Raw genomic sequence first — 23,060 nt, 5'->3', positions numbered from 1 at the left:
ATGAAGTAAATGATGACAAGAATAAAACATGTAAGTAAAATATAAAAAGTCTATGCAGAAGAACAAGGTAAATTTTATAGAAGAATCATCCACCTCAAATGTGCATAAGGAGAGCATGTTGAATTAAAATACTAAAAAAAATTGAGAGTGAGCTAAAAGTCTAATATATCATATTTTTTAAAATTTTGATAAACTAAAACATATCTAATTTATTTAAAAATTCAATAAAAACTCATCGATTTTCTTTTAAATATGATAAAAATATGGATTTTCACATCTAGATCAGGAAAAAGTCTACCGGGATTTTTGGTTAGACTACCATATTTTTGGTTTTTTACTAGTCTTTTGAGAGTGAATTTTTTTCTCTAATTTTTGGATGAAGTAAATGATGACAAGGATAACTGCCATAATTGAAAAGTATGGGGGTGCTAGGACTAAATTGGAGGTGCCGGGTAAAATTCTCTATTTACTTGGGTGGTGTGAGTCCATGAGTTGTGTAAGCCAAATAGTAAACAGTATATAAGTTGTTCCATATAGTTAATAAAATTAAAAATTAATCGATTTATGTTAGTCATATTATTTGTTACTCAATTAGTTTTGTTAGTGAATGTGTGCATATCAATTAAGCGAAAATAGAGATTCTGATCTCTAACCGTTTTAACAAACTCAATTCCCTGTAATATATCTATAACATTCATTAATGATTGATATTATTCATTTTAATCTAACCGTTTTAACAAACTCAATTCCCTGTAATATATCTATAACATTCATTAATGATTGATATTATTCATTTTAATCTAACCGTTTTAACAAACTCAATTCCCTGTAATATATCTTTAACAAACTCAATTCTCTGTAATATATCTATAACATTCATTAATGATTGATATTATTCATTTTAATCTAACCGTTTTAACAAACTCAATTCCCTGTAATATATCTATAACATTCATTAATGATTGATATTATTCATTTTAATCTAACCGTTTTAACAAACTCAATTCCCTGTAATATATCTATAACATTCATTAATGATTGATATTATTCATTTTAATCTAACCGTTTTAACAAACTCAATTCCCTGTAATATATCTATAACATTCATTAATGATTGATATTATTCATTTTAATCTAACGGTTTTAACAAACTCAATTCCCTGTAATATATCTATAACATTCATTAATGATTGATATTATTCATTTTAATCTAACCGTTTTAACAAACTCAATTCCCTGTAATATATCTATAACATTCATTAATGATTGATATTATTCATTTTAATCTAACCGTTTTAACAAACTCAATTCCCTGTAATATATCTATAACATTCATTAATGATTGATATTATTCATTTTAATCTAACCGTTTTAACAAACTCAATTCCCTGTAATATATCTATAACATTCATTAATGATTGATATTATTCATTTTATTATTTAAAGTGAATTATTCACTTTAAAAAAATGGAAAAGCAATTACTGGCAGAGCTTCTGAACACGAAAAATGGAAAAGCAATTACTATGCTAAAATCAACTCACTTCTGACCAGAATAGGAATACAAGTTGATGAAAAAGTAATTACTGGCAGAGATTTACAGATGTTCGATCATACACTTCTGTTTCCAAGGCTGTATAACAAGTGTCACTACTTTGTTTTCCATTTTAAGGTAACAAACCCTAATGACTAACAGGGCATCAGAAGTATGGAATTTGTTATTACCAATCATCATCAAGGCTGGCTTGGTGGAAACACATAACTGTACATATAAATATGAAGAATGATACAAGCTCGATGAGCATTGCCCCAGTCTCAATCATGTGAGCATGCTTAAGGATTATAGGAATGGCTATGCTCCCCATAGCTGATGCTCCAGTCAAAAACTTTGCAGCATCCATCCAACTACAACATAATACCATATATTATTTTCCCTTGAGTAATAAATATCTTGAAAATTTTGAATGTGCGTGTTCATATTGAAATGGAAAGGTCATATCAGTGTAAAACCAGTAGCATAAAACACAACAGCAGATAATTGCTTACCCCCCACCCTCGCGGCTCATCATAAAATGAGTAGACCCGCCTCCAAAGAATAAGCAAGGCATAGGCACCAGCACATACATCAGAGCTGCATGTGCAATATTATGACTATAAAAATTTTCCAGATAAAAACAGGACTTCCAGTTCCAGTATAAAAGACTAACTCACCTGATAACATGGGCCACCAATTGTTGTATATTGCACATGCCTGCCATATCAAAATGAAAGCAAATGGAATTTATATTAACAATTGAAAGTAAATGACTATTTAGGATACTAGAGAAGAATCATATGTGCCACTATAGTATTCCATATTCAATATTTAAGTTGGATCATGTATCAACCATATCATCAAAAAATAGCAAGAAAACACAAATCCGAGTCAACAAATCCTACCTATCCTCTCACAATGAGTTTGAGTCTGGCCGGAGACCTCTAAGTTTGAGTACTCAGAGCTTAAAAATTAAAACCATAAGTGTTCTAAATATATAGCTCAGACAAATCAAGCTGAATCAATTACATGTTCTTTGTTAGATGACAGTTACTATTAGGTGTCTGTTAGTGACTATTTGTTTTCTCCTCTAATTCACCACCAATTCTAGAATTTTCTGGCATTAATTTTTGGTTGTGTAATTTTTATTATCTGAAGGAAAGAACTTGATGGAATATACATTAACAATTGAAAATAAATGACTATTTAGCTTGCCGGAGAAGAATCAGATGTGCCACTATAGTATTCCATATTCAATATTTAAGTTAGATCATGTATCAACCACATCAATAAAAAATAGCAAACAAATCCGGGTCATCAAATCCTTCCTATCCTCTCCCAGTGACTTTTCAGTCTGGCCGGAGACCTCCAAGTTTGAGTACTCAGGTTAAAAATTAAAACCATATGTGTACATAGCTCGGACAAATCAAGCTGAAGCAATAACATGTTCTTTGTTAGATGACAGATACTATTAGGTATTTAGGTGTCTGTTAGTGACTATTTGTTTTCTCCTCTAATTCACCACCAATTCTAGAGTTTTCTGGCATTTATTTTTGGTTGTGTAATTTTTATCATCTGAAGGAAATAACTTGATGGTGTGAGACTTTTATTTTTTGACAATTCATGAGAGTTTTTGGTAGTTATGACAGGCGTTGGTTGTTTCTTTCGTAATTACTTCCCACAATTTTTTTGCCGTGTAAGAAATATTTTTATTCTATTTGCAACATGCCACAGCACTAGCCATATTTATATCCCTGATTTTTTACTAGTCACCATAGTCTACCACAATTAACAATACTGAGCGAGAGTAATAATGTTTTCAGCAGAAACATTGCTGGGTCAATGGCAACAGGGCTCAAGGTGGTTCAGCTCAGTCACGAGTCTGTACCCTAAGATTTGGCAAGTTTAGCATAGAGGTAGGCAGGAAATGCTCCAAGTTAGTTAATAGTGGGAATGATTCTTGCATGCGTAAGGATCATATAAGGGAATAGTGGTGGTGGCCGGTGGGAGTATGAGTTAGGCAAGGTGCCCGTGCATGTATCCTCTAAAGGAGCTATGCCATAGGAATGCACAGGAATGTATCTCCTCTTATTATTCCTTTTACAGTCAATAATATCCCAAGCAATTCCTTGTTGGGCTTAGTGAGGCCCCAAATCGGGTGTGCCAAAAAAATAGTGGTAGAAATGATAGGGCGGGATAGGAATTGAGGTGGAGGAGTCTATAAGGAAGGAACCTAATTGAATGGATAGGTATCAGCAAATTAATGATGAAGGGAGTGTAGGAAATATGAAGGGGGAATAGGAAGGGAAGAGGCATTGATTTGTAAGGGAAGAGTAGTGTTCTTGCTTTTCCTATATGTTTATTTTTTGTATGTTGCTGCTTTTTTTCAAAATTTGGTTTTATTCTTTGACTTCCGCTATTGTTTGTATAGAAAATATTATTCCTATTAATTTGGTATCAAAGCTTCAATCTTGAAGATGCGGGTAGCAAAACGAAGATGGATCCAGCCTTTCAGTGTTTGATAGACAAGACTCATATAGGTGGCTGATCAGCAATATTTTGTTTCAGTGAAACACTCAAAGCAAAGAGACTAAGAAGGCCTTAAAAAGATGCACTCTCATTTAGTATCAACATTGTGATCAATTCAATCATGCAACTTGATGGGACTTTGTGAAGGCTCTAACCAAATGTTTTCAACCTGAATATGATTTAGATCAAACTGTATAAGTAGTTGGGTCTATGGGAATTGGGAACCAGAACCATTATTGTCTGAGTTGGGAAAGAAAGATTATTCTGTTCTAGATTAGGAAATCCAGACCCCCGGTTCTAGGGTAGAGAATGGAGACTTAAAATTGCAATACAATGGGAAGAGACAAAATATCATTTATAGACCTAGGTTCCTCTGTAAGAGAAATTTGAAAAAGAGTAAGCAGATTGCTTGATTGGGCGGTGAACGGGATAGAAAGGCAAATGAAACTGCCCCCAGTTGGCCAAATGGTTCAGGTCAAGCTTCCGTCATTAAATCATAATTTGTCCAAGAATATGGATGGATCACCAGTGATGATTAAACCAATGGGTCTAATACTTTTTTAATTGAGCCTGCATGGCCAAAACCACCAGACCATATTCCTTGTACAATGGCTGATGGAAAAATGGTAAATTAATCCCAAACTGAGGTGGTTGTAATAACTAGAAAGTTCTTGAAAGCAGAGAAAGAGGGAGGGATGGAATGGAAATTAAACTGAAATTTATTTTATTCTCAGAAGTATTTATTTCTGCAGTAAAATCTTTGTTCTGGTCATCACATATAACATTTCCATTTAAAATCCTCAGTACCTTACAAGCATCAACAGAGGCAGTGAGGATGATATGTTTGAGGGCAAGAAATAAGATGATTTAGCGGTCTCCAAAGCATAATGTAGAGGAAGGCAGATGATTTAGCGGTCTCCAAAGCATAATGTAGAGGCAGATGATTTAGCGGTCTCCAGAGCATGATGTGGAGGAAGGCAGAATTTGATTTCACTGGCCCTTATGAGATGGTGATTGGTGACGTTGTCGGCCAAGTCAATATCAAAAGTCAGAACAAAAGGTTGAAATCAAGTATTTGGTTACCAACCACAAATAGAAACACCGATTGGATAGTTGCAGTAGTTTCAGTCTTTCAGACCACAAACAGTGGGATAGCGGGGGTAAGTTTTCAGCCATTGCAAAGGAAAGAGACAAACTAAACTATCACCTTGAGAACAAGGTTAAATTTTAGGTGTGTGTTAATGACTGTCAGCTTAGCTAAATTGCTTGTAATGAGAGAGTAAGGCAAAATGAAGCAAGTTGCCTGTAACTAATAGTAAAAGTCAAGATGGATGCTAACTTTAACTTGAGAGAGAATTGGGGACGTTTGACAGAGGTTTGCAAACATTTGAAGTTTTGCAGTTCTATCTTTGTAATTGGGGATTGCCCCACTTTACTTTCTAATAAAACTGAATTTGTATATTCTCCTCTTTCTAACAAATTTGAATATTAAAAATCCAACAAGGTCTGAAGTATTAAGAATAAGAACCTAAGCGGCAGCAGTGGCTGGATTTAAAAAACCTGCCCTAATATGGGATCATGGTCTCACATACTCCTTAGACTCTAATAGAATTTTACGTCTTGTAACATTGGTTTGGTTGAATTTTTATCCTGCTCATTTACTTTTCATCCTATGTTAATTTTAAGATTACAACTCTTCTCATTTCATTTTGTGCCCTTGCTTTTTAAATAGAAAGATTTCCTACCCTCCTTTTCACACATGTTATAGGCTTTAAATTCAATTGATCGTTTGGCATCTTTAAGTTCACAACAAAACTTGATTATAAATGAAACTGATAGAATTAGAGTTTGATCTAACTCATCCCTATGAAACCGGCTTGTAAGGTGAGGGGTGTCACTATATATAAATTCTTTGTGAGCTCTATATTTAACCAATGTGGAACTTGAGTTTTTTCCGATAGAAACCAAGATTCATGAGTTTAAATATAATATGACTACCAAATATTTAGTGTATTTTGGCACCTATCTTGCAGAGTTAAACATCCTTGTATTAATGGCTCATGAATTATACTTTTCACGAAAATGTTGTGATTTTTCAGTTTCACTCGATGGCTGTAATACATAGGTTTTCCACCAGAGATTTCAACAAGAATCAAACAGTTTGGGTGGTCTAAATACTATATGATACCTAGAAGATTACTTCTATTGTTTTTCATTTACTTCAAAACAAATCAAACTTAAACAGCATAATCCAAAAATATTTGAAGATAATAAAACTTAACAAACATAATTTGGAGGAAACGTAATCCCAAAATGGAAAAAAAAACGCAAATAGACCACTCAATCCATTTCAAGTATATAAAAGAAGCACAATCAGTCTCATCACTAAACACATACCAGAATCTGTAGCAAAATGCTAGCCGAAAACATAAAAGCCAACCCAGCAAGGCTACACATCCAAAAAAAATGCAAAGGTTAAATGTTAATTAGCCTTAATTTGCTAGATAATCGCAATCAAAAAACAAGGCTCAAATTTTAGTTTCCAACTTACACTGTAGAGACATGAACAGCCGCAGAAAAACACCAATTTGCAACATCAGATACAAGACAAAATCAGTAAAATAATTTAAAATATATATATAATACGTTGAAGAAAAAGCTTAAAAGAAAAATTGCAACCTAAAAGCACACATATAGATGGTAAATTTGGTGACAGCAGTATAATCTCCAAACATACAAATGAAAACCCTAAGTTCATTTTTGGGGAAATTTCTCCGATCCTAAGTTCAGTTCTACAACCCCTTACCAGTTTCTTAGTTTCTCACCAGAATTTAAAGAAAACCCTATGGATTGCAATTTGTTACAACCATGGCACAATTACAAAGGGGATTTAGATTAATCTGTTTGTTGCGGAGAAAGCAGTTGCGACAATTGGTGATGGGAGTGAGAGTGATTATGCCCTAATTTGAGTAGAAAGTTGAAATAGAAAGTACGCACCGTGCACTGTCATCGCCATGGGAGCTATCGGTCTCTTCGTTTTCCGATTGCAAGCGACGGAACTGCACAATTGGTAGTTGCTCCAATTTCAAACGCTTTTTTCTATCTCGAGTTGTTTGTCAATGGTTTCTTCGAGTTTCGTTCTCTGTCTGACTTGGGTTAAAGAGCTTGATTAATACTACTAAGTTACTAATACACGCAAATAAATAAATTACCATAGATGAATATATTTAAGAAGAAGAAAATGTCTTCTTTTTTTTTTCATCAACCCAAAACTATATAGTTTTTTATTTTATATTATTCTGAGTCACTTTTGAAGTATTTATTTTTTATATGTTTGGATTTATGTAACATAACATAGAGGACCGAATGGAACATAACGAACCAGAACCGAATGAGTGGAATGGAATATAGATCATATTTTATTATTTGATTATTTTATTAAAAATGTTTTATTCCATCACATACATCCTAAATTAAATGTAAAAGAATAAAGATTTAAATGGAATTTGATAGAATGTGTTTTATTCCATTAAATTCATTATTTATAAATCCAAAGAATAGAATTTTATTAGTTCTCACTTTCCTTCATTCCACCTATTACCACTCATCCAAATATATCCCAAGGGTTTGATTTTTGTTTATCTAAATAGTTCTATATTAAAAATATTTAATCCATTCTAAATATGTGGTTGTATTAAAACATTATATTGTTTATAAATTATAATTAAAATTGTCTTATTTTTATTAAATTAGTACAAATTTATTATATTATTATACTTAAGATTGTAGTTGAAAAAGTTTAAGAGTCTATTAATAAATTAAAAGATTAATTTTTATTTTCAGTAATATATTATATATTATTAAAGATTAAAACATATTCAAAATATATATTTTAATAATGATTTTTTTAAATGTTAATTGTAGCGGGGTATTTGTTACCATTAGAGATATTGACTAAATCCAAGGTAAATCATACAAGTCGAGTCGCCACCGCACTTCTATTTATCCAAAGGACTGGTTAGAAAGCGAACAAAAACCTAATAGTTTTAACAAAAACTAGTAAAAGAAACAGAGATCTGGGTAAGGGGGTTGGTTATGCAATGGGAAGGTGTTAGGCACCTAAAACATCCTAGGTACTCCTAGGGAGCCCTTTTCATACTTGTTGCAAAGGTTGTTGTTTTTGTGAGAGATTTTGTTTGTGCAAACATGATTGAAGAGGTGAGAGGAGAATATACAAGTTATTTACATTTTGTGTTTGGATGGATAAACCCATTGCCTACGTACCATCTTATAAAAAAGATTAGGATCAAAACCTCGTAGTTCGGGGTAAAAATCTCAAAACAAGTTGGTGAATTGATTGGTCCAAAAGTCTTAAGGTCTTTTGTTATCAAAGGGAGAAAACTCAACCAAACCACAAATCCACCATGTGAGGATAGCTTCAACATGCTAGTGAGAGGTTAACCCTATAATAAGCATGGAAGACTTATTGTCCATCACTAAGGATATAGGTGAATACTACATCTACCACAAGGATAACTCAAACCTAATAGCTAGAGGTTATGAAGGATTTTTGATTAAGAAAAATGGTCTTTGGAACCATAAAAGGCATTTGAATGGGTTATATTTACCAATTAAAAGTATCTACAAAAATGGTCAAAGTTGACTTAAAGGTTCAATTCAAAATAAGTATTGCAAAAAGAAAGTTTGAAGATCAAAAGCAAAAGGCTTAGGTTTCTAATGTTTGAAAACAATAGTTAAATGTTTGCACAAAAAGTTTTGGCTTGGGTTAGAGTGGAGAGAAGAAGAAGAAGAAGGGCTAAGTCCTAAGCAAAACAAAAAGGTGAGGGATAAAGAAATAAAACCACACAAGGAGTCCCTCTCTTGAGATCATATTGATGATCCAAGTAGCTCTCATCCTTTGGAATAAGCAATAACAAAGCATAAGCAATCAAACAAGTCTCCTAAGAGATCCTCAATGTATCTTGTATCTTCCACTTGGATGAACATAGCAATGGTCCTCCAATTAAGCTCAAAGGGAAACTCCTAGCACAAAAGCACACACATCAAAATTTTATGAAGTAAAACCAGAATAGACAAGAGTGAGTTTAGAGATTTGGTCCTTCCAATCCATCTTCATCATTAAGATCCTTTTACTCCAATTTTGCATAAGGAAGGTCCTAGAATCTAAGTCCAATTCTCCATTTCTTTGCATAGGGAAAGTCCTAGAAACTAAGTCCATTTCTTTGCATTTGGTCCACAACAATCAAAACAAGAACACAAGCACAATAATATATACACAATTATGTGCTCAAGTGAGCAAAAGGCAAATGACATTAACATAAACATGTGCTCAAGTGAGCAAAGAGAAAAGCAAATGGATAATATGTGCAAGAATAGTAAATTGCATAAAAGTAAATTGCATAAAGTAAATGTTAATTGTCAATAGTTAGTGTTAGTAGTTAGTGTGCCATAAGGCGAATTTAGCGTTATGTTAAGCAATCGTAATTGGACTTATGTAGAAGTCACAACTATCTGAGGCCGGTCAATAATAATGTAGGCAACAAACACAAGTTAGGAGTCTTGATTAGTGAACCAAATCCCAACAACTTGCCATGCCAAAAAGAAAATGTGAATTGATCTTGTATTGGTTTAAGCTTTTTGCATGATTTAGAAGACAACCTATCCTTAATGCAAAGTCATTCACTTGATCAATTGATCAAGATGAATTAGATTTGAATCAAGGAAAATTAAATCTCCCTAACCAATGCTAACTTATCAACCTTCAACTCATTGATCAAGAAGAAAAGAAGTAGAAGAAGAAGATGGATAAGAGAAAATGGAAATGGCAAAGTTAAAGTGCATTAAATGAAACACAATGTACCTATCCTCATATGTTGACCAATAACATTGAAAGTCAAGGTCAAACAATCAAAAACAGAAGTGAGATGAAGATTGGGAGTCAAGAAATGAATAAACTATTTTTGGCATTTTTAATATTTAAAATTAAACTTGAATTAAAAATAAAGGAAAGGTCAAACTTCAAAATCACTTCAAATCAACCTTGAAAGGTCCAAGTTGTAACACCCTTCTAAAATACCCCAATATTTAATTAAAACAACAAACATAATTCAGAGTAAATATGCAATTAAGGGTGTCACACTTGACACTTCACACCATTTTCCAAATAACTGGTCATACTCATTTGTTTATCAAAATAAAACATTGCACAATACGCAGCGGAATAAAATCCAACAATGAACAAAACATGTAACACATCACATGTAAAACTTGTTCAACAACCACAATTGAAAACAAAGTAAACATCCCGTCCCGATGTTACATCTACCAGAGCATGACCCACTAAGGAACTACACTAGACTCCAAGCACTAGCTTCTACTCAATCACTGCTCGTTACCTGAAACATAGTTGTAAGGGTGAGTTCCTCAATCGATATAATAAGCATTATAAAATATCATGTAATGCTAAGTAAATGAACACATCTCATCACCCTAATCATATCACACATTCAGTAACGACAACATCAACTCATACTCATAATCATGCTCAACATAAACATCAAAACACACGTATAATATTGGAACACATCCATTCATATTATACACAATACATACATTATGCAATGAGACTCCATGCATGCGGTACCGACTATTCGTGAACACATAGTTCAACCTCACCGATCAAATCCAGATACGGCTACCAAGCTCACTAGTCCCACTCATTTGAGACCTAGTGACTCACTCACTAATTCCTCACCATGGGAATTAGCTACCACCCCAAGGGCTATGATATGCACGCTAATCACCTAGCATGCAAACATCAACAACAATCCACAATAACTCACTCACTAATTCCTCACCATGGGAATTAGCTACCACCATAAAGGCCACAATATGCAAGCTAAATCACTTAGTCATGCAACATCAACAATCATCCACAATGGACATATGCTCACACTCTAAGCCATAAACAGTCCATTCACAATTGCATACATAATAGATACATCCACAACATTATGCATACAATCATACATCATCCACATATTTATCACATAATCATATCATGTCACATAATCAATCACAGTATTAGCGCACTCCACTAATACCCCTACCACTCAAAACAACGGGAAATGATCCCTATTATATCACACGCCAATATAGGCCAGACATCAAACATGTACACCACATTTAAATATAAATTTTTCACTTTTCACACAGTGTTAACCGGTTAACGCCCTGGGTTAACCGGTTAACGCAACACAAAACACGCTTCCTGGCAATTCACAACAGTGTTAACCGGTTAACACCCTGGGTTAACCGGTTAACGCAAGACAGACAGCAATATTTCACAATTCATAACAGTGTTAACCGGTTAACACCCTGGGTTAACCGGTTAACGCAAGACAGAAAGTTGTTCCTGCGCTAACACGAAGCAGAATGCAGAATTCTCCGCATTTTCCGCCGTTGGAGGACTTCCGGACCTCCGATTCCAATTCCGTAAAAAGCTACATGTTCGGAAAGTCAAGACTCATCCAATTACAGATTCAATTACAGCTTTAACATAACTTATTCATCTCAATTTTTCAGCATTCAACATCCCAATTAGGGTCAAATCAATGGCTTATCACTACCCATTACATGTTAACCCATAATACCCATTAAACGACGATAAACCCCCCTTACCTGAATTAATCCGGCAATCCTTTAGCTTCAAGCTCTTCCTTCTTCAACCTTCTTCTCCTGCTCTTCCTTTTTGCCCTTTCTCCACTTTTCTGTCGCTTTTCCCTTTTCACGTGAAAAAACCTTTCTTTACCAAATGGAACTCTTATATATATTCCAACTTATATTCCAATTTATATTATTCCAATAATAATAATAATTCCAATAATAATCCAATTATTTAATTAAATTAATAAATATACTATTAACTTAATTTAAATAATTATCATATTTTATCGGGGTGTTACAACTCTCCCCCACTAAAAGAGTTTTCGTCCTCGAAAACATACCTCAAGCGAATAACTCCGGATAAGACTCCTTCATCTGACTCTCAAGTTCCCAAGTCACATTGCCACCTGCTGGTCCTCCCCAAGCTACCTTTACCAAAGCAATCTCTTTACCCCGCAACTGCTTCAACTCTCGATCCTCGATCCTCATAGGTGATGTTTCAACAGTCAAGTTATCTCTCACCTGTACATCATCTACTTGGACAACATGCGACGGATCAGGAATGTACCTCCTCAACTGAGACACATGAAAAACCTCATGCAAATTCGCAAGTGACGGCGGTAAAGCGATACGATAGGCTACCTCCCCTATCCTCTCCAAAATCTGATAAGGACCAATAAATCGAGGTGTCAACTTCTTCGACTTCAAAGCTCGACCAACCCCAGTTATCGGAGTAACACGAAGAAACACATGATCTCCCTCTTGAAACTCAAGTGACTTCCTCCTCTTGTCGTGATAACTCTTCTGACGACTCTGAGCAATCCTCATCTTCTCCTGAATCATCTTAATCTTTTCCGTAGTTTGTTGAACAATCTCCGGTCCAACCACAGCACTCTCACCGGACTCATACCAACATAAAGGTGTCCGACATCTCCTACCATACAAAGCTTCAAACGGTGCCATACCAATGCTCGAATGAAAACTATTGTTGTAGGTAAACTCAATCAAAGGTAAATAACAATCCCAAGCACCTCCCTTTTCCAAAACACAAGCCCTCAAAAGATCCCCCAGTGACTGAATCGTCCTCTCAGTCTGACCATCAGTCTGCGGATGATATGCAGAACTCAATCTCAGCTTAGTTCCCAAAGCCCTCTGCAAACCTTCCCAGAACTTCGATGTAAATCTAGGATCTCTGTCCGAAACAATACTCGACGGAATACCATGCAAACTTACGATTTTCTCAATATACAACTCAGCTAATCTCTCTAACGGATAATCCATTCTGATCGGAATGAAATGAGCCGATTTTGTCAATCTGTCAACAATCACCCAAATAGCTTCAAAATTCTTAATTGTCCTCGGTAAACCAGAAACAAAATCCATACTGATACTATCCCACTTCCACTCGGGAATAGCCAACGGTTGCATTAGCCCAGACGGCTTCTGATGCTCAATCTTTGACTTCTGACAAGTCAAACAGGAATAAACAAAACTCGCAATTTCTCTTTTCATTCCCGGCCACCAAAATAACTTTTTCAAATCATGATACATCTTCGTAGCCCCAGGATGAATACTCAGGCCACTACGATGTCCTTCCTCAAGAATACTCTTCTTAAGTTCGGTAACATCCGGAATACACACCCGATTACCAAATTTCAAAACACCATTCTCATCGACTCTGAATTCACCACCTTGATCTTGATTCACTAGAGTCAACTTATCAACCAAAAGCATATCGGATTTCTGACCCTCTCTAATCTCATCCAGAATACCACTCGTTAACTTCAACATTCCTAATTTAACACTATTGTGAGTACTCTCACACACCAAACTCAAGTCTCTAAACTGCTCAATTAAATCCAATTCCTTAACCATTAACATAGACATATGCAATGATTTCCGACTCAATGCATCAGCCACTACGTTTGCTTTACCCGGATGGTAATTCAAACCAAAGTCATAATCCTTCAGAAACTCTAACCATCTCCTCTGTCTCATATTCAGCTCTTTCTGATCAAACAAATACTTTAAACTTTTATGGTCACTGAAAACCTCAAATCTTGATCCGTACAAGTAATGCCTCCATAACTTCAGAACAAATACCACAGCTGCCAACTCTAAATCATGTGTCGGATAGTTCCTCTCATGAATCTTCAGTTGTCTCGAAGCATAAGCTACAACCTGCTTATTCTGCATCAAAACACCACCCAAACCCAACAATGAAGCATCACAGTAAACCTCAAATGGTTCCGATGGACTCGGTAATATCAGAATAGGAGCAGTAGTTAACCTTCTCTTTAACTCTTGAAAACCTTCTTCACACTTTGAGTCCCAAACAAACGCTTGCCCCTTTCTAGTCAACATCGTCAACGGTAATGCCAACTTAGAAAATCCCTCAATGAATTTCCTATAATAACCTGCAAGTCCAAGAAAACTCCTTATCTCAGAAACTGACTTCGGAGCTTCCCACTTAGATACCGCTTCTATCTTAGAAGGATCAACAGCAACACCACCTCTTGAAATCACATGACCAAGAAAACTAACCTCTTCTAACCAAAATTCACACTTGGACAGTTTAGCAAATAACTTCTTTTCTCGTAAAACCCATAAAACCACTCTCAAATGTTCAGCATGCTCTTCCTCAGATTTCGAATACACCAAAATATCGTCAATAAACACCACAACAAACTTGTCTAGGTACGGATGGAAAATCCTATTCATATACTCCATAAATACCCCAGGCGCATTAGTCACACCAAAAGGCATTACAGAATACTCATAATGTCCATACCTTGTTCTGAAAGCAGTCTTCTGAATATCCTCAATTTTCACACGTATCTGATGATACCCCGATCTCAAATCTATTTTGCTGAACACACTCGCACCAACCAACTGGTCCATCAAATCATCAATCCTCGGCAAAGGATACCGATTCTTGATCGTCACTTTATTCAGTTGCCTGTAGTCCACACACAACCTCATAGTACTTTCTTTCTTCTTAACCAATAACACTGGTGCACCCCATGGTGACACACTCGGACGAATAAATTTCTTATCCAACTGATCTTCCAACTGACTCTTCAATTCAGTTAACTCAACAGCAGACATACGGTACGGAGCCATCGATATCGGCCTAGTACCAGGTACCAAATCAATCGAGAACTCAACTTCACGCTCTGGCGGTAATTCATTCACTTCTTCAGGAAACACATCAGGAAAATCACACACCACGGCTAGATCGCAAATCACCAGTTTATCTTTAGCCTCCAAAGTCGCTAACAGCATAAACAACTCTGCCCCATCTACTACTGCCTCATTCACCTGCCTTGCTGATAGAAACAAACTCTTTCCTTTCTCATTCTCAGGAAAAATCACAGTCTTATCAAAACAGTTGATATAAACTCGGTTAAACACCAACCAGTTCATACCCAAGATAACATCAATCTGCACTAGTGGAAGACACACGAGGTCCATCCCAAAGTCTCTACCAAAAATACTCAAAGGACAATTTAAACAAACTGAAGTAGTAGTCATTGAACCCTTCGCAGGAGTATCAATCACCATACTTCCATGCATCTCAGATATCTCTAATTTAAGTTTCACAGCACAATCCAAAGATATAAAGGAATGAGTCGCACCTGTGTCAATAATAGCCACAAGAGGAAAGCCATTAATATAACACGTACCTCGGATCAAACGATCATCTGCAGAAGTCTCAGAACCCGATAAAGCAAAGACCTTGCCTCCCGACTGGTTCTCTTTCTTCGGCTTAGGACACTGCGGGCTGATATGACCCACCTCTCCACAGTTGAAACAAGTCACAGTCTTCAACCGGCACTCTGCAGCCAAGTGACCACCTTTGCCACACTTGAAACACTTCTTCTTAGCACTGGTACACTCATGGATACGATGTCCAGCCTGACCACATCTGTAACACTTAGCAGGGGCACTGGAGTCTCTCCCACTAGGTCTCTTCATCCCACTCTGTCTCTGGAAACCTTTGCCAGCTGCATACGGTTTCCCACGATCATTCTGATTCTTGCCTTTCCTATCAACCCTCTGCTGATAGCTCTCCGCTCTGGCCTTGGTATCTTGTTCAAAAATCCTGCAACAGTCAACCAAGTCAGAGAACACTCTAATCCGCTGATACCCAATAGCCTGCTTGATCTCGGGACGCAACCCGTTCTCAAACTTCACACATTTTGAAAATTCCCCAGTAGCCTCATCATAGGGAGTGTAATACTTCGACAGCTCTATGAACTTAGCAGCATACTCAGTAACAGACCGGTTGCCCTGCTTCAATTCTAAGAACTCTATTTCTTTCTTTCCTCTGACATCCTCTGGAAAGTACTTCCTCAGGAATCTCTCTCTGAACACCGCCCAAGTGATCTCAGCATCCCCAGCAGCTTCCAACTCAGTGCGGGTAGCAACCCACCAATCATCTGCTTCCTCTGACAGCATATGCGTACCGAACCTGACCTTCTGGTTATCGGCACACTCAGTCACTCGGAAGATCCTCTCGATCTCCTTCAACCACTTCTGAGCACCATCTGGATCGTATGCTCCCTTGAACATTGGAGGATTGTTCTTCTGGAACTCACTCAGTTGACGAGCAGCTCCCAGTCCCACAACATTCGGATTTCCTCCAAGTACTCCAGCTAGCATACCCAGAGCCTCAGCAATCGCAGCATCATCTATACCTCTTCCAGCCATCTCTATTCTGAAAACCCAACAAGCTAAAACAATAAGTACTGATAGGGTTACACAACACCTATCACGTACAGGGGAACAGAATAATTACAACTCGACTCGACCGACTATGCTCTGATACCACTAATGTAACACCCTTCTAAAATACCCCAATATTTAATTAAAACAACAAACATAATTCAGAGTAAATATGCAATTAAGGGTGTCACACTTGACACTTCACACCATTTTCCAAATAACTGGTCATACTCATTTGTTTATCAAAATAAAACATTGCACAATACGCAGCGGAATAAAATCCAACAATGAACAAAACATGTAACACATCACATGTAAAACTTGTTCAACAACCACAATTGAAAACAAAGTAAACATCCCGTCCCGATGTTACATCTACCAGAGCATGACCCACTAAGGAACTACACTAGACTCCAAGCACTAGCTTCTACTCAATCACTGCTCGTTACCTGAAACATAGTTGTAAGGGTGAGTTCCTCAATCGATATAATAAGCATTATAAAATATCATGTAATGCTAAGTAAATGAACACATCTCATCACCCTAATCATATCACACATTCAGTAACGGCAACATCAACTCATACTCATAATCATGCTCAACATAAACATCAAAACACACGTATAATATTGGAACACGTCCATTCATATTATACACAATACATACATTATGCAATGAGACTCCATGCATGCGGTACCGACTATTGTGAACACATAGTTCAACCTCACCGATCAAATCCAGATACGGCTACCAAGCTCACTAGTCCCACTCATTTGAGACCTAGTGACTCACTCACTAATTCCTCACCATGGGAATTAGCTACCACCCCAAGGGCTATGATATGCACGCTAATCACCTAGCATGCAAACATCAACAACAATCCACAATAACTCACTCACTAATTCCTCACCATGGGAATTAGCTACCACCATAAAGGCCACAATATACAAGCTAAATCACTTAGTCATGCAACATCAACAATCATCCACAATGGACATATGCTCACACTCTAAGCCATAAACAGTCCATTCACAATTGCATACATAATAGATACATCCACAACATTATGCATACAATCATACATCATCCATATATTTATCACATAATCATATCATGTCACATAATCAATCACAGTATTAGCACACTCCACTAATACCCCTACCACTCAAAACAACGGGAAATGTGAAGGAGAATAGCCATCCAAGGCGCAGCGGAATATAAAAAAATTTCTCCTTTAATGATCCTTACGAATGAGCATGATCAGTGATAGAATCGTTACCTCTTGTGGAGATTCAAACCTTTGGTGCAGATCTCTGACAATGATCAACCTTTGATACAGATCCACGGTGCGATCACGAACGTTGAACGATGACAACGTCTCTACTCAGTCCACACGAACGGATTCCTTCAATCGCAGTGCTAGCTGTTTGTGAGTGAAGGCTTTGAGTGAGAGAGAGAGAGATACGAAATTCCAACTCTTCAGTTGTGTTGTCTGGAGTGTGAATGCTTCTACCCAAGGGGTTCTATTTATAGAACCACTTGTGTGGGCTTCAAGCCAAAAAGCCCACTTAAGTGCATTTTGGCCCATATCTCAGAATATGCCAAAATCACTTAAGTATTTGGTACTTTACCATATTTCGTATTCTTCTTAAGTACACCGTACCTTACGATGTTCCTTAAATATTCTATCTCTCATCAATCCGTCCTTGTGTGTGACCCTATAGGTTTTCGCGGCGTTGGCAATTATATTAAATCATGCATTTAACATAATAAACAGTGAGCGGTATCTAGCAACACATCACTGCTACCCAAGTCACGAAAATGTCATGTGATCTGACAAAACCTCCTGTGATAATAATTATGTGTATAATTACCCCTTTGCCCTTATGTCTATATTGAACACAAGGTATAGACCATGTCACCCTTGTCCAGTTCAATATTGGGCCCATAGACATTTATCCTGTTAAGCAGGATTGGCAAATTCCATCTAGGACACTCATGTCCCTCAGCATGCTTCGTGGAGTACCTATCAACTGCCTTTATGGTTATCCAGTTACGGACAACGTTGGATCAGCAATAAAGCACTCGACTCTACATCTAGGATCCATAGTGGTTTCAGGTCGAAGAGTGGTATACACTATTATCACCATGAGAATAACTTGTGACACTTTGCATAACTTTCTATATAGTATTCTCATAGCGGGTCAATCCAGTATGAATATTACTCTTAATATTCATACCTATGTTTAAGACTTGATAACTCTTTATCCATGATCCATGAGACGTGATCATCAGTCTACAAACATAATAGTCTCCATGCTTTAATGTTATCCCACTTCACATTAAAGCTCGACTACGGATACTTTAAGAATAGTGTCCTTATGTTTAATGTGTTCTCATGATTAAGTCACACTTAATACATTAAACGGACTATCTATTCTAGGGACTTTATTAATCAACCGTAATAAAGAAAATGCCTTTTATTATTAATAAATAATTCGATACAAGTACCAAAAGTATTGGCCTCTAGGGCTTACACCAACAATCTCCCACTAGCACTAGAGCCAATCAGGCATACCCCGTATGCCCATTGATCTAGTATGGCCATCATGCTTCTGCTGCGCAATAGGCTTTGTCAGTGGGTTAGCAACATTGTCAAGTGTAGGTACTTTACATATTTTCGCACAACGCCTAAGTATGTGTTTGGATCGTTGGTGAGATCTAGGCTCCTTAGCTTGTGCGATAACACCATTGCTATCATAATAGAGACCAATGGGATCCACAATGCTAGGGACTATGCCAAGTTTATTGATCCAAACAGCTTTCCTTTGCTGCACTTAAGGCAACAATATACTCAGCCTTAGTTGTAGAATCAGCAACTGCATCTTGCGTTGAACTTTTCAAGCTCACAGTGCCACCATTTAAGCAAAACACATAACCAGATTGGAATCATTCATATTAAAGCGTCTCAGCACTTTGTCTATGTACTCTGACTTAGGCCAAGCATTTCATGATCTATCTCTATAGATCCTGATAGGCTGCTTCACCCAGGTCCTTCATAGAAAAGCATTTCCCCAACCAAGACTTTACTTGTTGTAGGGATATCGATTCCAATGAGTAATATGTCATCTACATATAATACCAGGAATACGATCATGCTCCCACTAACCTTCTTGTAGACACAATGCTCATCTTCGTTCTTAATGAATCCATATTGTTTTACCGTTTCATCAAAACGAAGATTCCAGCTTCTGGAAGCTTGCTTCAATCCATAGATTGATCTTTGTAGCTTACATATCTTATGGGCTTCTTCTGGTATGTCAAATCCTTCAGGCTGTGTCATGTACACATCCTCAAGAAGATTCCCATTAAGGAAAGCAGTTTTGACATCCATTTGCCATATTTCATAATCATGATATGCAGCGATAGCAAGTAAAATTCGAATAGATTTAAGCATTGCAACTGGTGAAAAGGTTTCATCATAGTCAACACCATGAATTTGTTTATATCCTTTTGCAACCAGTCTTGCCTTATAGGTATGTACCTTACCATCCATGTCAGTCTTCTTTTTGAAGACCCACTTGCATCCTATAGGATTAACTCCTACAGGAGGCTCTACTAAGTTCCAAACTTGGTTCGTGTACATGGAATCTATTTCGGATTTCATGGCCTCTAGCCACTTCTCAGACTTGGGACCAGTTATGGCCTCTTGGTAGGTCACAGGCTCATCTTGATCCATGAGTAATACATCACCTTGATCTGTTATGAGATATCCATATCTTTCAGGTAGGTGACGTATCCTGCTTGACCTACGCTGGTCTTGTTCTACTTGAGCAGGTTGTTCTTCCACAACTACTTGTGTTTCCTGCTCTAATTCCTCCATAGGTGTATCAATGCTTTGCGATTCTTGAATTTCTTCAAGCTCTACTTTCCTCCCACTGGTTCCTTTGGAATTAAAATCCTTTTATAGGAAAACTCCAGTTCGAGCGACAAACACTTTGCCCTCTGAAGGATTGTAGAAGTAATATCCTCTTGTTTCTTTAGGATACCCCCACAAATAAGCATTGGTCAGATTTGGACTTAAGCTTAGTTGAAATTTGTCGTTTCACATAAACTTCGCAACCCCAAGTCTTCATGTAAGACATATGTGGTCTCTTACCACTCCATATCTCATATGGTGTCTTTTCAACCTTTTGGATGGAACACGGTTAAGTGTGTAAGCTAATGTCAATGGTGTATGTCCTCAAAAGGAGTTTGGAAGATTGGTGTGACTCATCATGGATCGGACCATGTCCAACAGGGTTCGATTTCTTCTCTCAGGTACACCCTTCCATTGGGATGTTCCAGGAGGAGTAAGTTGGGATAGGATCCCACACTCTTTCAGATGGTCATCAAACTCTAGGATTAAATACTCATCACTTCGATTTGATCGAAGAGTTTTAATATTCTTACCTAGTTGTATTAATGTTATTAATGGGCATTTCAAGATCAAGGACATATAGTCCATTGTTCATTTGTGCAGTAGCATAGAATATATCATTCAAATAAATTGAGCAACAATTGTTCTTTATTATAAATGAAAAACCAAACTTGTCCAAACAAGCAATGGAAATAATATTCCTGCTAATTGCAGGTACATAATAACAGTTCCCTAACTGAATTATTAAACCACTAGGTAAAGTCAATACAAAAGTTCCTACGGCTAAAGCAGCAACCTTTGCTCCATAGCCAACTCGTAGGTCGACTTCACCTTTTGCCAAATCTCTACTTCTTTTCAGCCCCTGCACATTTGTATAAATGTGAGAACCGCATCCAGTATCTAATACCCATGATGCAGAAATAGATAAATTAATAACAAAAATACCTGAAGTTGAAGTCTCTACTCCATTCTTCTTATCTTCCAGGTACTTTGGGCAGTTCCTCTTCCAGTGTCCGGTCTTACCGCAATGGAAGCAGGTGCCTTCTTTTGCTATACCTCCACTAGGATTCAAAGAAGCAGTGGGTCTGGGATTGGCAACTTCCTTGCCCTTCCCCTTATCACTCTGTTTAGTGGGCCTTTTGTTCTGTCTCTTTCCATTTCCGATCATCAGAATGGACTTCCCTTTTGACTTTAGATTCTGCTCGGCAGTTCTTAACATGGCGAGCAGTTCAGGAAGAGATTTGTCCATATCAATCATATTGAAATTTAGGACAAATTGACTGAAACTATCTGGCAACGATTGCAAGATCAAATCAGTTGCAAGTTCCTTTTCGAGGGGAAAACCCAATCTCTCTAGGTTTTCCACATACCCAATCATCTTGAGTACATGGGGACCTACAGGGGCTCCCTCAGCTAACTTGCTTTGAAAAAGGGCTTTTGAAACTTCAAACCTCTCATGCCTTGCTTGCTCTTGATAGAGCAACTTCAGGTGTTCGATCATATCGAACGCTGACATGTTCTCATGTTGCTTTTGCAATTCTGAGTTCATGGTAGCCAGCATGAGACACGCAGTTTCATTGGCATCATCGACATGCTTCTTATAAGCATTTCTTTCTGCCTTAGGTGCAGAACTAGGAGGTTCCTCTTCTGGAACAGGTGTCTCCAAGACATACAGCTTTTTATCATGTTTGAGGACAATCCTTAGGTTTCGGTGCCAATCCAGAAAATTTGTCCCAGACAATTTTTCCTTATCAAGGATTGATCGCAGGATGTTGTTAGAGGTGTTTGCTGTCATGGTAATCTACAAAAGGATTAATGAAAATATAAGTATCATTGGCATATTTAATTAGGCCTTTAATTAAACATGCTCCCACTATTTTACTCAAAACAAATGACCCTCATCATCTGATTCGGAAAATCCCGTTGGAAGATTTTCTAGTGGGTCGAGATCCATATTTCACTTCGTTCTAAGTCCGCGTAGGCGGATTACACAAAACTAGGTTATTTAGGTAGGAACTCCTTCCAATTGTATCTCATACAACTCTCGAATATTTCAATTGGGTGAATAACTCCTTATTCTAATCCATCATATGGATTATTCCCAACTCTTGCTTCTAAACATATATAATCTTATTATAATTTGTTTAGTTAAGTTTGACCCATTGTTTTAACAGTTGGATATTACAATTATCCCATCGCACCTTACTAATATATAGATCATGCACCTCGCGTAGGCGAAACCTACAATTTCCATTACTAGTCTTGATGAGTGTTAAAACTTGGAAAGCTTAAAACTTAATATTTAGTTTTGAGGGAATTGCAATTTTACTGATCTCACCGGCTTGTTTATCATATAAACCGTCTCTCACATGCATCAACATACATACACATGCATCAACATACATATAAACAAAATGAAACAGTTATGGCCCCCTAGCGCAATTGTTCTCCCAAGCCAATGAGAGAACCTAAGCTAACCTATAACGATCTAAGCTTCTCCAAGCAAGATCTTCAAGGTTGTCTTCCTTTGGCACTGACTTCTTTGCTTTCTTCATATCATTACATTACATGAAAGAAACTCGTTTTACATACGAGGGAGTGAGATGAGAAAAGAAGTTACATTTGGGAGATTAAGAGAGAGGCACGACACGCAGGTCGTATTTTAA

General features: G+C 37.0%; 1 protein-coding gene across 2 annotated transcripts; it reads right to left on the bottom strand.

Moving 5' to 3' along the window:
* Window positions 1-1,563: 1,563 nt before the first annotated feature.
* LOC127125618 (vacuolar protein sorting-associated protein 55 homolog) lies at window positions 1,564-7,267 on the bottom strand. 2 transcript variants are annotated; one of them, XM_051054394.1, is made up of 5 exons: window positions 7,059-7,267; window positions 6,459-6,613; window positions 2,210-2,249; window positions 2,045-2,129; window positions 1,564-1,903 (listed from the first exon to the last, which is right to left on the bottom strand). In XM_051054394.1, exons 2-5 carry the CDS (start codon window positions 6,516-6,518, stop codon window positions 1,720-1,722), a joined length of 369 nt encoding a protein of 122 aa, XP_050910351.1. In that variant the 5' UTR covers window positions 6,519-6,613; window positions 7,059-7,267; the 3' UTR covers window positions 1,564-1,719. The 2 variants fall into 2 exon arrangements, with proteins under 2 accessions (XP_050910351.1, XP_050910352.1); XM_051054395.1 differs by having other exon boundaries at window positions 6,459-6,510.
* Between the last annotated feature and the right edge of the window lie 15,793 nt (window positions 7,268-23,060).

The sequence above is a fragment of the Lathyrus oleraceus genome, chromosome 3 (genome assembly GCF_024323335.1).
Source record: "Lathyrus oleraceus cultivar Zhongwan6 chromosome 3, CAAS_Psat_ZW6_1.0, whole genome shotgun sequence".
Classification (NCBI taxonomy): Eukaryota; Viridiplantae; Streptophyta; class Magnoliopsida; order Fabales; family Fabaceae; genus Lathyrus; species Lathyrus oleraceus.
Note: the sequence above shows the minus strand (reverse complement) of the source record. Positions and strands in the feature narration are given on the sequence as shown.